The sequence below is a fragment of the Oreochromis niloticus genome, linkage group LG23 (genome assembly GCF_001858045.2).
Source record: "Oreochromis niloticus isolate F11D_XX linkage group LG23, O_niloticus_UMD_NMBU, whole genome shotgun sequence".
NCBI lineage: Eukaryota > Metazoa > Chordata > Actinopteri > Cichliformes > Cichlidae > Oreochromis > Oreochromis niloticus.
Window position 1 is genome coordinate 34,287,139 of NC_031986.2, and position 12,431 is coordinate 34,299,569.

A 12,431-nucleotide genomic window follows, 5' to 3' on the forward strand; every position below is an offset into this window, starting at 1 on the left:
AATCAGTAGAACATGACTACAGGAACTGCATGACACCATCATGTAAATATGTCCCATAATCTAACCCATGATGAGTATTTGTAGTTTCTTTATTTAAGGCATGTGTGAAATTTAACAAAGGTCCAACTCAGAATTAGCAATGTGTACCTAAGAAAGTGGCCAACCAGTGTGGATGCATAATGCAGACTTTAATGTCTGCTATAAATGACAAGGAAATGTTGCAGTACATTCACAAATAGGTTTTATTTTAATTTTTTTTTTTTTATACATTATAACCATACCCAACACATTTTATATTATAATAAAATGACTCTTGTCATTTACATAAATCAAGGATTTGTGTATTAAGACTGCAAAATAGTACTGTAATTTTTGTATATAGCTTTGTACACATACAGGTGACAATGCATCCATTTTGCTCTTTACAAATGCACATTATTGGGGGGGTGGGGGGGGGAGGGGATAAGAAAGGGCAGCCATAAGCAGAGAATACAAGAGCTCTAGCAAGACAGCAGGATAGCAAGTAAAACCACCACCAATACTGACCTGGGTTACAATGCTTGGTCAGACCCTTTGTATGACTTGAGAAGTCTGATGTCCCACTTGAAGTGAGGTTGTACTTTTAACAAAATTAACTGGGTTTAATCACAAGGAAAAGCATTTTAGCAATAATTCAACCGAAATCTTTCAAGAGCTAGCCTCCGGGTTGGCTGCATCCAAGGAGAAAGCTCAGAGCGCCACATGTAGCGGTACGGTGAAAATATAAACACCTCAGGGGGAAAGTACAGACAGACAACATAGAGAAAGAAAATGTCAAATAAGCCAACATGATTGAAATCTCTTAAACATTGCAGATTCAGGATTCTGATAAAAACACCACCTAATCATCCCCATCATGAATTGGGAAACCAAATACACATACAGTATTAGAAAGATAATAAACCATGCTATATCGTCCCATGAATACATTTGTTTCCTCAATGTCAAACACATTTTGTCATATAACGGCATGTGTGTCCTCCCATGTGAGACCGAGTGTGGGATGCAAATTGAAATAAATGCTGAAGAAATGATGTCAATCAGCACTTAGATCACTGACTAAGAAAATGAGAACATTCAAATTACAGTTTCATACTGTTCATGAATCTACACACAAGAAAAAGATCAACCATCAGAAAAAAAAAAAAGAAGTAGTAGTTGTGAGTACCCTCTTTGGTTTGTGACATTGTTCATTTGCCAAAAAAATGAAAATGACTCCTTACACGCTCATTTGCCCTGGATTCTACTCTCAAACTCGATTATTATATTGGAGGTAATTGCAAGAGAACCTTTTAGCATTTATGATTCTAATTAAAGTAGCTGCATTTACCTTCAATAAAAGCAATCGCGAGTTTGCAAGTAGATAATATGCTTGGATTTCCCTACGATTTTCACCAAATCTCTACAGCAGGTTATTTAATAAAATACAGTCCCATAAGCCATCACCCATTGCCATAGAAAAGGTTAATACAGAATATCTGACAATACAAAATAAGTTTGTCAATGCAAATTTAGCTGACACACTGACAGCCCTTCAGTGCTTTACATCCTCTGTAGCAGTGTGGAAAAATGAGCTGTGGCTGCTCTCAACACTGTCGTGGTGAAGCTGTGGTCTTACAGTACAATGACTCAATGGGCCCTGCTGCTGGTGAAGAAATAACTGGGGAGGGGGAACAAAAACTGTTTGAAGCTATAGCAACAAGAAAAAAGTGCCAATATGTGTGAGAGCTTCTGTGCGTACACGTACAGGATATGCACGTGTATGCACAGAGGTCCCGAGACGTGGCAGGGCAGCGTGGGAGCCTGGTCACTCGGCGCCGCGGGTGGGAGTGCTGGGCTGGTTGAGGCCCATGGTTTTGCACAACCAGCCAGCAAAGTCCACTTCCTCCACTTCTGATCGCTTGATGAATGTGTGACTCTAAGGAAAAATGAAACTTCAGTTTTTATTGTTATCAAAAAAACTAAACAAAAAACAGATGGGTTAAGTATCAGATTAAAAATGATAAAATTAAAATAAATATTAGGGGCCCACCATGAGCATCTTCAGATCTGCTCTCTCAGCTGGGTTTTTAATCAAACTGCAGACAAAAATGACATAAATATGTTAAACATAAGTGAAATATATCCTCCTCCCCCTGTATATGCAGAGGGTTAGATGCTAGAAGGCCCTGTTCGGTTTCAGAGTTCACCTTAAAACACAAATTACCGTGTATGCAGGCATTTTCTTTAGTAGTTTTGACATCAGCCGCAGTGCATTATACACTTTACACAAGACTGATGTAGAAACATGTGCAGCAATTATCTGAAACAATATCTCCGTATTCATAGACTTTTTAAAGGTAAAGAAAAGTAGATACTGTTCTGGACTATTAAGGCAAAAACTTTATTTTTATCACTATTCCAGACGGGATCTTTATCAGAGTGTGGTGCTGACTTGTTTCCCAACCACCTCAAACCTGCACAAGCACAAAAACTACATGCATGCATTTAATTACAAACAACTCTTGCAACAGGTGTGTGAAGCAATTTGGAAATGTCACAGTTTTCTGAATAGCTTCCTTTCATAATTCTTTATGAGCTCAGAAAAGAAAGGGAAACGTCACATTCGGTGCTCACCATTTTGTCACAAAGTCCTGGAAGTCACTGGTGAACACACCAAGCGGCAGTTTGGGGGGTGGCTGAGGAGGAAGCAAGAGTTCAAGATTATACACTGACTGAGGAAAGATGTGAGTGTTTGGTCATACTGTGGAAAAAACAGACATTGCTCAGACCTCATTGACAATGTAGTCCAAAAGTTCAAAGATGGCCATGGCAGGTCTACTGTCCATCGCAGATCCTGTGGGAAAAGAAACAGACACAATCTCTGGTTAGTCTTCTTTAGAATACATTTACATGCTTTAGTTTTATTTTTACTGTGCATTTTCTCAAACTGTACAACAACACAGCAGCTCTTGTGCTGCCAAAATCTCTGTATGAGCGCTTGTCTCTTTAAGGCAGCCATTATACTCTGTTGCAGACACCAACAGCTGACACCAGGGCTGAGTAATCATTCCTGAAGTCTGCATGTGTATTTGGGGAATTGTGATGTAAAGTTCAAGTTTGCACATAAAAAAAAAAAAATAATTTTAAATGGTTAAGTTTAGGTACTGTGAGCCCAGTCATCTCTACTGGACGACTCAGCTGTCGTGTAAATCTCTTCAGCAAGGCTAGAGACTAGTTAAGTGCAGAGAATGTGTTTACCTATGAGGATCAATAAAGATGTTTTTGGCTTTATTCAAAATTCCAAAGTTGGACCACACAACCAGAACGGGATTGCTCTTTTCTCCTGTGGACGCCAGACAGGTTAATGCATGAAAACGATTTCAGGCATTACTGTTGCTGAATTATGAATGCACTGTGGGGGTTTTGTTAAAAACATGTATACCATTGGAAGTGTGAACATAGACAGCCCAGTTGCACAAAAGGCTAATCCTCACCCTGTCAAAAGTCACTATCTTCAAATTTCCACATTTTCTGATTGTCCATTGCATTATGATTTTGACATAGCTGTGACCTGTGAGTCAGCTCTGAGCATACAGTCAAAGTAGAGTCAAAGTTGGCATGTTAATTGGCAGCCAAAACTGCCAATTAACATGCCAACTTTTCCACTGCTGTGAGGACAGGATTGTCAAAAAAAACAAAACAAAAAAAAAACCTTACCCACTGGGCTTCCAGTTCCTCAGATGCTAGGAGTGCATAAAGACTAATGTTTGTTCTTAAAGCCAACAACAGAAAATTTGCCACGATTTGCTTGCGGCTAAGATATTTCAGAGTTCACTGTGAAGCATCCACTCATACACTGCACGAGGCCACGCCAGAGTAGCTGCTAGTCAAGCATTATGGAAAAGTGTTACACACTGGCCTCGGTAAGATTAGGAGCAATGTTGGCTTTTGGGAGAGTGTAACTCCCTTCGTTGCGGACTTCACAAATCTTTTGCATACACAAAACCATAAACAAGACACTAAAGGGAGGAGAAAACCCACGAAGCATAATATGAGCTCAAATCTAATCTAATGTCAAGTAATCTGCATAAGTTTATAGGCACGTGTGTGTGTGTTATTGCCCTTCATACCACTTATAGGCCTTCCGGGTGGTCTAGGCCTCTGCATGTTGACGTGAGGCTCTCCCTCAGCCCCATCCATAACGGCCCGTCCGAAGATGGCCTCCAGTTCTCTGGCGTCTGGTGGGGGGATGGGGTAGCGGCCAATCGCCAGCTCTACCAGAGACAGACCCATGCTCCACACGTCAGACTGAACCGAGTAATGAGTGCCCTGCAGTCTCTCCGGCTGTTGAGAAACACATAACTACGTCACAGAGAGCCGGTGAAGCCAAGACGCCAGGCAGGAGAGAGGGCTGGGCGGGGAAGGCACAGGAAGTGGAGGAGAGGAGTGGGAAGAGAAGAGGAGGGGGGTGTTATGGCAAGCAGAGGTGGGGTGTGGTTAGGGCAAGAGGACAGAGAAGAGGGTTTGGCAGGAAGTGGACAGCAACTTTGGACTGTTTTAGGGGTGAGCAAGGACAGGTGTGTGCGTGCCTGTGTGTGTGTGTTTTAGGAATTGCAATCAAAGGGCAAGCTTCTCTGCACCAGAGGTGCTTTTTTGGGAGTAGGATGGGACACAAGCAGCTTTTGGCACTGCACCCACCAGGTGTCTAAGAGTGAGGGGAAAGGACAAGAAAGCTCAAGCACAGTTGCCTCCCTCATTGCCAAAGAGCCCTTCCTGGGTACAGCCCGTGGTTCTTGGCAGGGGAGTGAGGGAGGGCCAGAGGAAAGGAAGGCAGAGGGTGGGACCAGAGAACAAGAGCCATGTGAGAAGAGTGGAGAAGGAAAGTGGGGATAGGGCCAGAGGAAAAGGGGTGGGGGCGCAGGCGCGCAGAGCTGACTCACCGACATGTAGGAGCGCGTTCCAACAAAGGAGTTGGCCATGGAATCTATGAGCTGGCCGCTAACACCGAAGTCGCACAGCTTGATCTCCCCACGAGAGTTGACCAGTATGTTGGAGGGCTTGACGTCTACATGGCAGAGGGGACATGGACAAAAACAAATGCGCATTACATTTACAAGAAGAGGCTCTTCTTCATGCTGTGTCTCATCTGTCATTCCTTACAAGTTTCTGTATGCAAGAGAAGGCACAGATTTATTACTAAATTATACCTAAAGAAACAGACTGCTGTTTCTTTAGGTTCTGAATGTTTTGCACGCTTATGTGCAAAACATTTAGGAATTGTCATTTTCAGAAATAATACCATGAACATTTTTTTTATACAAAGTGCAGAAAACAAGGAAAACAAATGAATACTTGGTGTGACCAATTTGTACCTTTAAAAATAGAATAATTACTCCTAGACACACACACACACACACACACAGTTTTTCAGTGTGTTTGTTGCAGACTGTTGCAGACATGGTGATAACATGGTTTTTCTGTGCATTTCTGTGCCTAATCCCCGACTTGCTCGAAGACGTAAAGATGTGGAGGCTACAGCAGCTGCTGCACGTTGTTGTTTTTGTTGCCCCCAGACAATTCTTTAAGACTCTGGCTGTTTATGTCTCTAGTTACCCTATGGTACTGCGACATGGGCAAGGATTTAAACATCTTAATTTCCTAAAACTTTTTGCACTGAACTCTATAGAGCTTTGTGAACTTGTCTGTAAACCCCCCTTGCTTCATGTCTGAACGAGCCCCAGGTCACCTTTCTCTGCTTTGCTCTCGTGAAAACTGCACATGACAATAAAGGCACATCTATCATGGCCGCTTTTATTTTGTTTTGTCTGTTTCTTTCTCTCCATCATGGGGATAATTGAAGCTATAAGGAACATAAATCTGACCCAAGTATGACTGACAGAATGACATGACTTTTAATGTCGCTTAAACTAGCATTATGTGCTTATACATGAGGGATGAGTGTGGAGTAGGAAGTGAGAGCACAGCATTTTGATATTTTGCCTGATAATTAAAAGAGGCACACCAAATATCAATAGTTTATGATGTAACCTCTAAATAGGAATTTAATCTTTTAGTGGTAGAATAATAAAAATCTGTGCTTTGATGAGAAGCATCAGAAAAGCGCCACATTTAAATTAAACGTGAGCACTTATTTTTCAGATTTCACCATGATACGACAAAGAAGCAAAAAAAGTTTCCTACGAACGTTAAAAATATTCTGAGAAAACTATGAACACAAAGGCTCATCTCACGTTCGGCCATCCTGAGATAACGTTAGCTGACCACGGCAAAGTTAAATCTGTTCAACCGAAGAAGCCAACCAACACTCGACATACTTAGGTTTGCATCCTGGTATCTTCCAATTCAGAATGAGCCAAGAAAGCAACACAATCCATCTTGTGGATTTCTCTTACATGCTCAAGCTTCTGGAACTCAGAAGCATGACGCTATCACATGTTATCCCATCACAGCCTTTCCTGGATTCTGGAGAGAAGTCACGCTCAAAGTTGAGGAAAGAGTGCAGCATAAAAGACTGCATTACTTGCAACGCATGGACATCATGGCCTGCAGATTCATGTGGCTATAACAGCTCATTATCTCACAGATGACTGGTGACTCATGTCTCACATTCAAAATGTGTGCAATAGCACTGTAGTCCATACATGCTCGTCCACACAAGTTGAACTAGGCTGTCCGATCAGCCTGTCCGCTTCACAATTTCACTTTGCAGTAATAAAAACGACTAAAGCGATTCTCTGGTGATTCCCTGCTACAAGAATACTGTGATACATGTAGGGAAAACATTTCCGTGCATCTACTGTTTGTGTCCCAGTTTTTATGTGAGACAATACCATGAACCTACGTTTTCCACGATGGATAGAAAACTGCTTCTTACAAATACCGATCGTTCATGCTTCATAGAAATATTGAAAGCAGGACTACAGTCTTCCATGCAGGCCACGGGTGGCATGTACAGAGCTCCCAGCTCTTGCTGAGTCCCTGTTGTAAACAAGCCCAGTCCTCCACATATCCAATTCATCGCTGAAAAACATCCTGCAAAATAATGGTGTAGGACTGAGCCCTGCAATCTGTCCTCTGCGGTGTATGACCCCCTCCCACCGACCAAGGACACGTGAGGAGAGGCTGAGAAAGAAATGGCATGAAAGAGCGGGAGAAAGATGGAGGGAGACGCGGAGGGAGGGGTCAACAGGGTGCGGTTGCTCTATAATCACATCTGAGAGGCTGTAATTACCGCCTGAGCTCACAGACAACTCTGTCCTGGAGTACCACCGACCCTGTAGCACTGAAACTTCACTGCACGATGCACTTCTTGCTGCTCCCTTTCTCAGTAATTTTCACAACAGCACACCCATGTGTCCTCACTTGTGTGCAGAGAAAAACCTGGTCTCGTATGTGCACAAGTGTGCTAAAGCTCTTAAGATGCTGACGCATGTGAAGGTAGAGCCATGAAGACAATTAATACAAATTCAAATGAAGAAGTACAGATACTACTGGCGCCCGTTGACTGGATGTGGCGCATTTCAAGTGGTTACACTAACCAAAGAAGTTCAGACGTCCGGAAATACCGATCAGATCTAACGTCCAAAAAGCTTTATCTTATAGAAACTATAATCCATGGTCTGAATCTCTCCTGGACATCTGTAAGAAGTGTCCACAAAAACACCGATAACCGATTGTCAAATGAGGCTGATGTGCCACATTTTTTATATTTTATCCAGCGCCAAATAATTCTGTTTGTAACACAGTGATTTCATAAACTCCATATTTGGGATTTATTATACTGCTGAGATTTGAAAGTGTTGCAAATGAGATTTTGACCACAACTGTATTTGTATTTACTGGGACTCAAGAACAGCATTACCTCTGTGCATGATCTGGTGCTTCTCTCGCAGATATGCCAATCCCCTCAACACCTGTAAAGGAAAAAAAACACCCCAAACATTCAGTTTACAGACATACAATCTAGGAGTCCACACACACACACACGGGACTCTGCTGTGCATTGAACTTATGCATTATTGGACAACACACAGCTAGTTGAGCAACATCATAACCACAAGCACAACCACAAAGAGCAGCACACATGCAAAAATAGGCACAACCCTTTTGTTTATATTGCTGCCAAATTCAAACAGCAACTATATTTAAAAAGAAAAAGGTGTTGGATTAAGTTGCTCTGTGGTCATAATTTCAGCAACCAGCATACATCCATATGCTGTCCACAATTACAGGTGGACAGAGAGGATTCATTTAGCTCAGTATGTGACTACGGTCACTGTCTCTTAACCGTAAGTGCTGTGCAGAGCATCTCATATCACAGATCAATGTTGACTGTAAAAGTTTTCCTTTGATCTTCTGGATATAAAATATTTGAATTTCTTCATTTTACCCTAGTGGACATGTTTAACATTTTGTAATAAATAGGGTATGAACTTCTCAGTTATAACAGAAAATCTGCTTTGTGGTCAGAAAGGCCTTAAAGTCCTCGAGTCCAGAGTTATTTTCACATATCACCTCCAGTCGTAAACCTTTCTAAACATTATCTGACGGGAGGTGCATGTGAGAACGTGAATGTCCGACAAAGTCGACACTTTAACCACCAGCTCCCAAAGAGTCTGACTGCTCTGATTTTTGGAGATTACGGAAAGAATGCAGAAAATATTCTAATGAACATAAATGCAGTGAGTCCTGCCTCAAATGATCAGGGAGCGCACTCGTCCAAACCAGAGTGAGAATGTGACCCGCTGTGTGCTACACATGATCAAGAACAATTTCAGAAACTTATCAGGCCAGACGCTCCTGACAGAGGTCATGTGTGAAGACTTCTGAAGCGAATCACATTTTACAGCCTATAAATAAACACCTAAAGCCACAAAACAAACAAGAAAAAGAGTAAAACATAAATGGCGTACGTACAGCTATGCTAACTTTTCCAAGGATTTCTTCTGGGATTCTTCTGGCTTCCTTAAGAACCTGGTCCAAGGATCCACCATCCTGCAGAGACCAAAACAGCCCACGTTAAGACAGACAAAACTGCATGTAGCTCTGTGGGAACGTGTGTGTTGCACAACATAAGATTTCTCAGATGCTGTGATTCACAAAAATCGATTCCAGTCTCACACAGAAATCGCAGCTAACAATCTTTGTCTCTCACCATGTGCTCCATACAGATGCTGATCTCTCCATCGCTGTAGAAGGCCCCATAAAAGCCCACAATATAGGGCGAGTTGCATTCATGCAGGACCTGCAGCTCTCTGATAATCTGGTTTCTGATGGCAGGTTTGATTTCCAGGTGGATCAACTGACGAGAAAAACACAGAAACGAAATACTGTTTTAATGAAGCTGCATGCAGGCGATGCAGTTACACTTGTGGCACTTTGTTAGGCACACCTGCTCGACTGCTCATTAAAACACAAATAGCTCATCACCAACACACGGCAGAAACTCTGTGCATTTAGGCATGTACTTGTGGTCAAAACGAGCTGCTGAAGTTCAGATGATAAGAATGGGGATGAAAGGTGATTAAAGTGACTGTAAACATGTCTGTCATGGTTGTTGGTGCCAGGCAGGCTGGTCTGAGTATTTTAGAAACTGCTCATCTAATGGGATTCTCCCACACAACCATCTCCAGGGTCCAAAAAAGAGAAAACATCCAGTGAGCAGCAGCAGTTCTGAGCAAAAATGCCTTGCTGATGCAATGGGCGTAGAGCTTTGAGTCAATGGGAAGGCAACAGTAACTCAAATAGTCACTCATTGCAAGCAAGGTATGCAGAAGATCTCTGACTGCACAATGCTTTGAACCTTCAAGCAGATTGGCTACAGCAACAAGAACCCGCAGCGGGTGCCATTCCTGTCAGCAAAGAACAGGAAACTGAGGCTACAACTTGCACATCTCACCAAATGTGAAGAGTAGAAGACTTGGTCTGATGAGTCTTGATTTCTGCATTTGGTGTAAACAACACGAAAGCACGGATCCATCCTGCCTTGTATCAATGGTCCAGGCTGCTGGTGTGGGGGACATTTTCCTCACACACTTTGAGTCCCTTAGTACCAAATAAACACTGTTCAAACACCACAGCCTACATGACTATAACTGCTCACCTCGTCTATCCTTTTATGCCCACAGTGTACCATCCTCTGATGGCTGCTTCTAGCAGGATAATGCAATGTCACAAAGATCACATCAAACTATTTTTTTTTTTTTTTTTAAACATGACAGTGAGTTCACTGCAGTCAAATGGCCTCAACAGCCACCAGATGTCAATCTAACAGAGAACCTTTGAAATGTTGTGAAACCAGAGATTCACATCAAGGATCTGCAGCAGCTGCATAACACCATCATGTCCACATTGACCATAATCTCTGCAGAATGTCTCCAGTTTAGAAGAACTTTCAACAAAGGTTCAACTGACATCCACAGGCCTCGAGCCTGAGCTCGCTTAGACTGCTGCTGCCACATCTGTATGAAGTCTGGATAACTTACTACATTCATGCTTAAATACCCACAAAGAGATAAATACTAAGAGATAAGTATTTAGTGTATGAATCTACACTTTGATAGTGTGAAAGAAAATTTTAAAAAGTGTAACATAATGGCAAATATCTTGCGTAAAAGCACACAAGATAAGATGATACTTGTGATAAGGACGCCAATGGGGTTTGTTGTTTAAAAAAAGTGAAAGTAACATAAACAAGACATTTCACAGTGGAAAAAAAATGTGTCGGCGCTCTTTGATAAGCTGAGCTATGCAGCTCAGGCGCTGCCAATAAAATACCTCAGGCGCATCGTTGACATTTACCTGAAGCATTTTTCTTTCTGAACTTGCCTTCAAAACTAACCGTTTTGTTGTAACCGTTTTATTGTTTTCAGTTCCCTTGTCTTTCTCCAGAAAGAGGCGTTTCCAGACCTGGTGCACTGATAACATCTTAGACTTTAAGTGGAATGCAGTTTTTTTTACTTTCACTTGGAGAACAGCTGTTAAACAATCATCATTCTTCACCTTCCGAGCCATGACCAAGCCCGAGGGTTTGTGGCGGACCTTGTTGACCACCCCTCCGTTTCCTGCGCCTAGCTCACATATGGGTTCGAAATCTTCATCCTTCAGCTCCCCGACCTGGGCTTTCTGGGTGAGAAAGGCTTCCAGCCGTTTCCTCTGCTGTTCATCCAGGTCCAGCTCCCCCAGCTTCTTCTGTAAGGCCTCGAGGTTGGCTCTGTAAGGAGGTGGCATTTGGTTTAGCCGAGTTCCTTAAAAGGAGTGAGAATTAACATATGCACCTCCTTATACGGTGGTGCAGACACGAAATCTTGTGCAACTCCAGTAACAGCCAATTAACTCGGTATAAGGACAAAGCAATTCATGATTCAGTGGTTTAACACAAGTAATCATAAGCCACAGCAATGCTACTTACTCAGATGCAGCATCAATGGTGTTGGAGGTGGCCTGTCCCTCTCCAATGGGCGTAATGTTAAGGGGACCGGGTTTTCTTTTGGGGCCCATTTCAATAACAACCCGAATCGACTTTGTCCAAAATTTAAAAATAAATTAACGAAAAAGGCAAAAAAAAAATTAAAAAAGAAGCACAAAACTGCAGTGAACTGGGCTGCTGCTAGCCTCACCTTTCCCTCGTGTGAAAGTCAGTCTTAAAAAGCAACAGGATCAGCTCTAGTATAACTTGGCTAGCTAACGTTAGCTAAGTTAGTGCACTTTCGGAAGCATGTCACTTTGTTAATCTGGTAAAACCTATCACCCCGATGTGCTCTTTAAAAGTCAGACAGTTTCTTCGGTTTAACTGACTTATAGAATTCGAGGTGTAGACATTTCTGTCACTCAGCTTCTTCTTGGTTTTCTACCTGCTGCTGCTAGCCATTAGCCACCTAGCTGCTGCTGCTGCTAACTAGCGCTACCTCCTGCAAAATCGTGCCTTGCGCCTCTCAGTCCGAACCTGCAGCCGCCTCTCACAGCACACGGGGCCGCCCGCCACGCTTTTACCGGCAGCTACACCGGGACACCGACTCGGCTTGTTTCCCTAAGCGAGAGGGCGGGGTACGAAAAGTAAATCCGTCCGTGATACAGTCCGGGGTGTGGGGTTCTCAAGCGGCTAATACAGGAAGCAAGCAGCTGCCTGCAGCATCAGACCTGACACCAAGAGGGAGAGCCAGTGATAAATAGCGCGAGATTGCCTTTGACAAGTTGATACGAGATATGCAAAAAAAAAAAAAAAATCTCATTGGTGGGAGGGTGTATGACATATGCAGTTTGTGGTAACACCTCCAGTACGTTGTTGTTAACGAGGAACAAGCTCATTTTAACCATATGTCATCTGCCCTGTGCAGCTTTGTGTATTTATTAGTAATAAGTAAACACACAAGAACAGAAGAGGCGGGCAC

At 42.7% G+C, this 12,431-nt stretch overlaps 1 protein-coding gene across 1 annotated transcript; it reads right to left on the minus strand.

The window, feature by feature from the left end:
- Positions 1 to 227: 227 nt before the first annotated feature.
- On the minus strand, positions 228 to 12,218 carry map2k2a (mitogen-activated protein kinase kinase 2a). The gene is made up of 11 exons (XM_003451310.5): positions 11,453 to 12,218; positions 11,044 to 11,254; positions 9,197 to 9,343; positions 8,959 to 9,036; positions 7,904 to 7,955; positions 4,962 to 5,086; positions 4,152 to 4,365; positions 2,811 to 2,875; positions 2,656 to 2,717; positions 2,072 to 2,117; positions 228 to 1,957 (listed from the first exon to the last, which is right to left on the minus strand). The coding sequence occupies exons 1-11, from the start codon at positions 11,539 to 11,541 to the stop codon at positions 1,847 to 1,849; spliced, it is 1,200 nt and encodes a 399-aa protein (XP_003451358.1). The 5' UTR covers positions 11,542 to 12,218; the 3' UTR covers positions 228 to 1,846.
- Positions 12,219 to 12,431: the final 213 nt, after the last annotated feature.

Excerpts from the sequence above, each read along its gene's own strand:
- map2k2a (XM_003451310.5), bottom strand. The coding sequence starts at position 11,541 with ATGGGCCCCAAAAGAAAACCCGGTCCCCTTAACATTACGCCCATTGGA. Across the intron at positions 11,255-11,452 it reads ACCATTGATGCTGCATCTGA|AGCCAACCTCGAGGCCTTAC; the intron begins GTAAGTAGCATT and ends ACCTCCTTACAG. Across the intron at positions 2,118-2,655 it reads CAGGACTTTGTGACAAAATG|TTTGATTAAAAACCCAGCTG; the intron begins GTGAGCACCGAA and ends TTTTGTCTGCAG.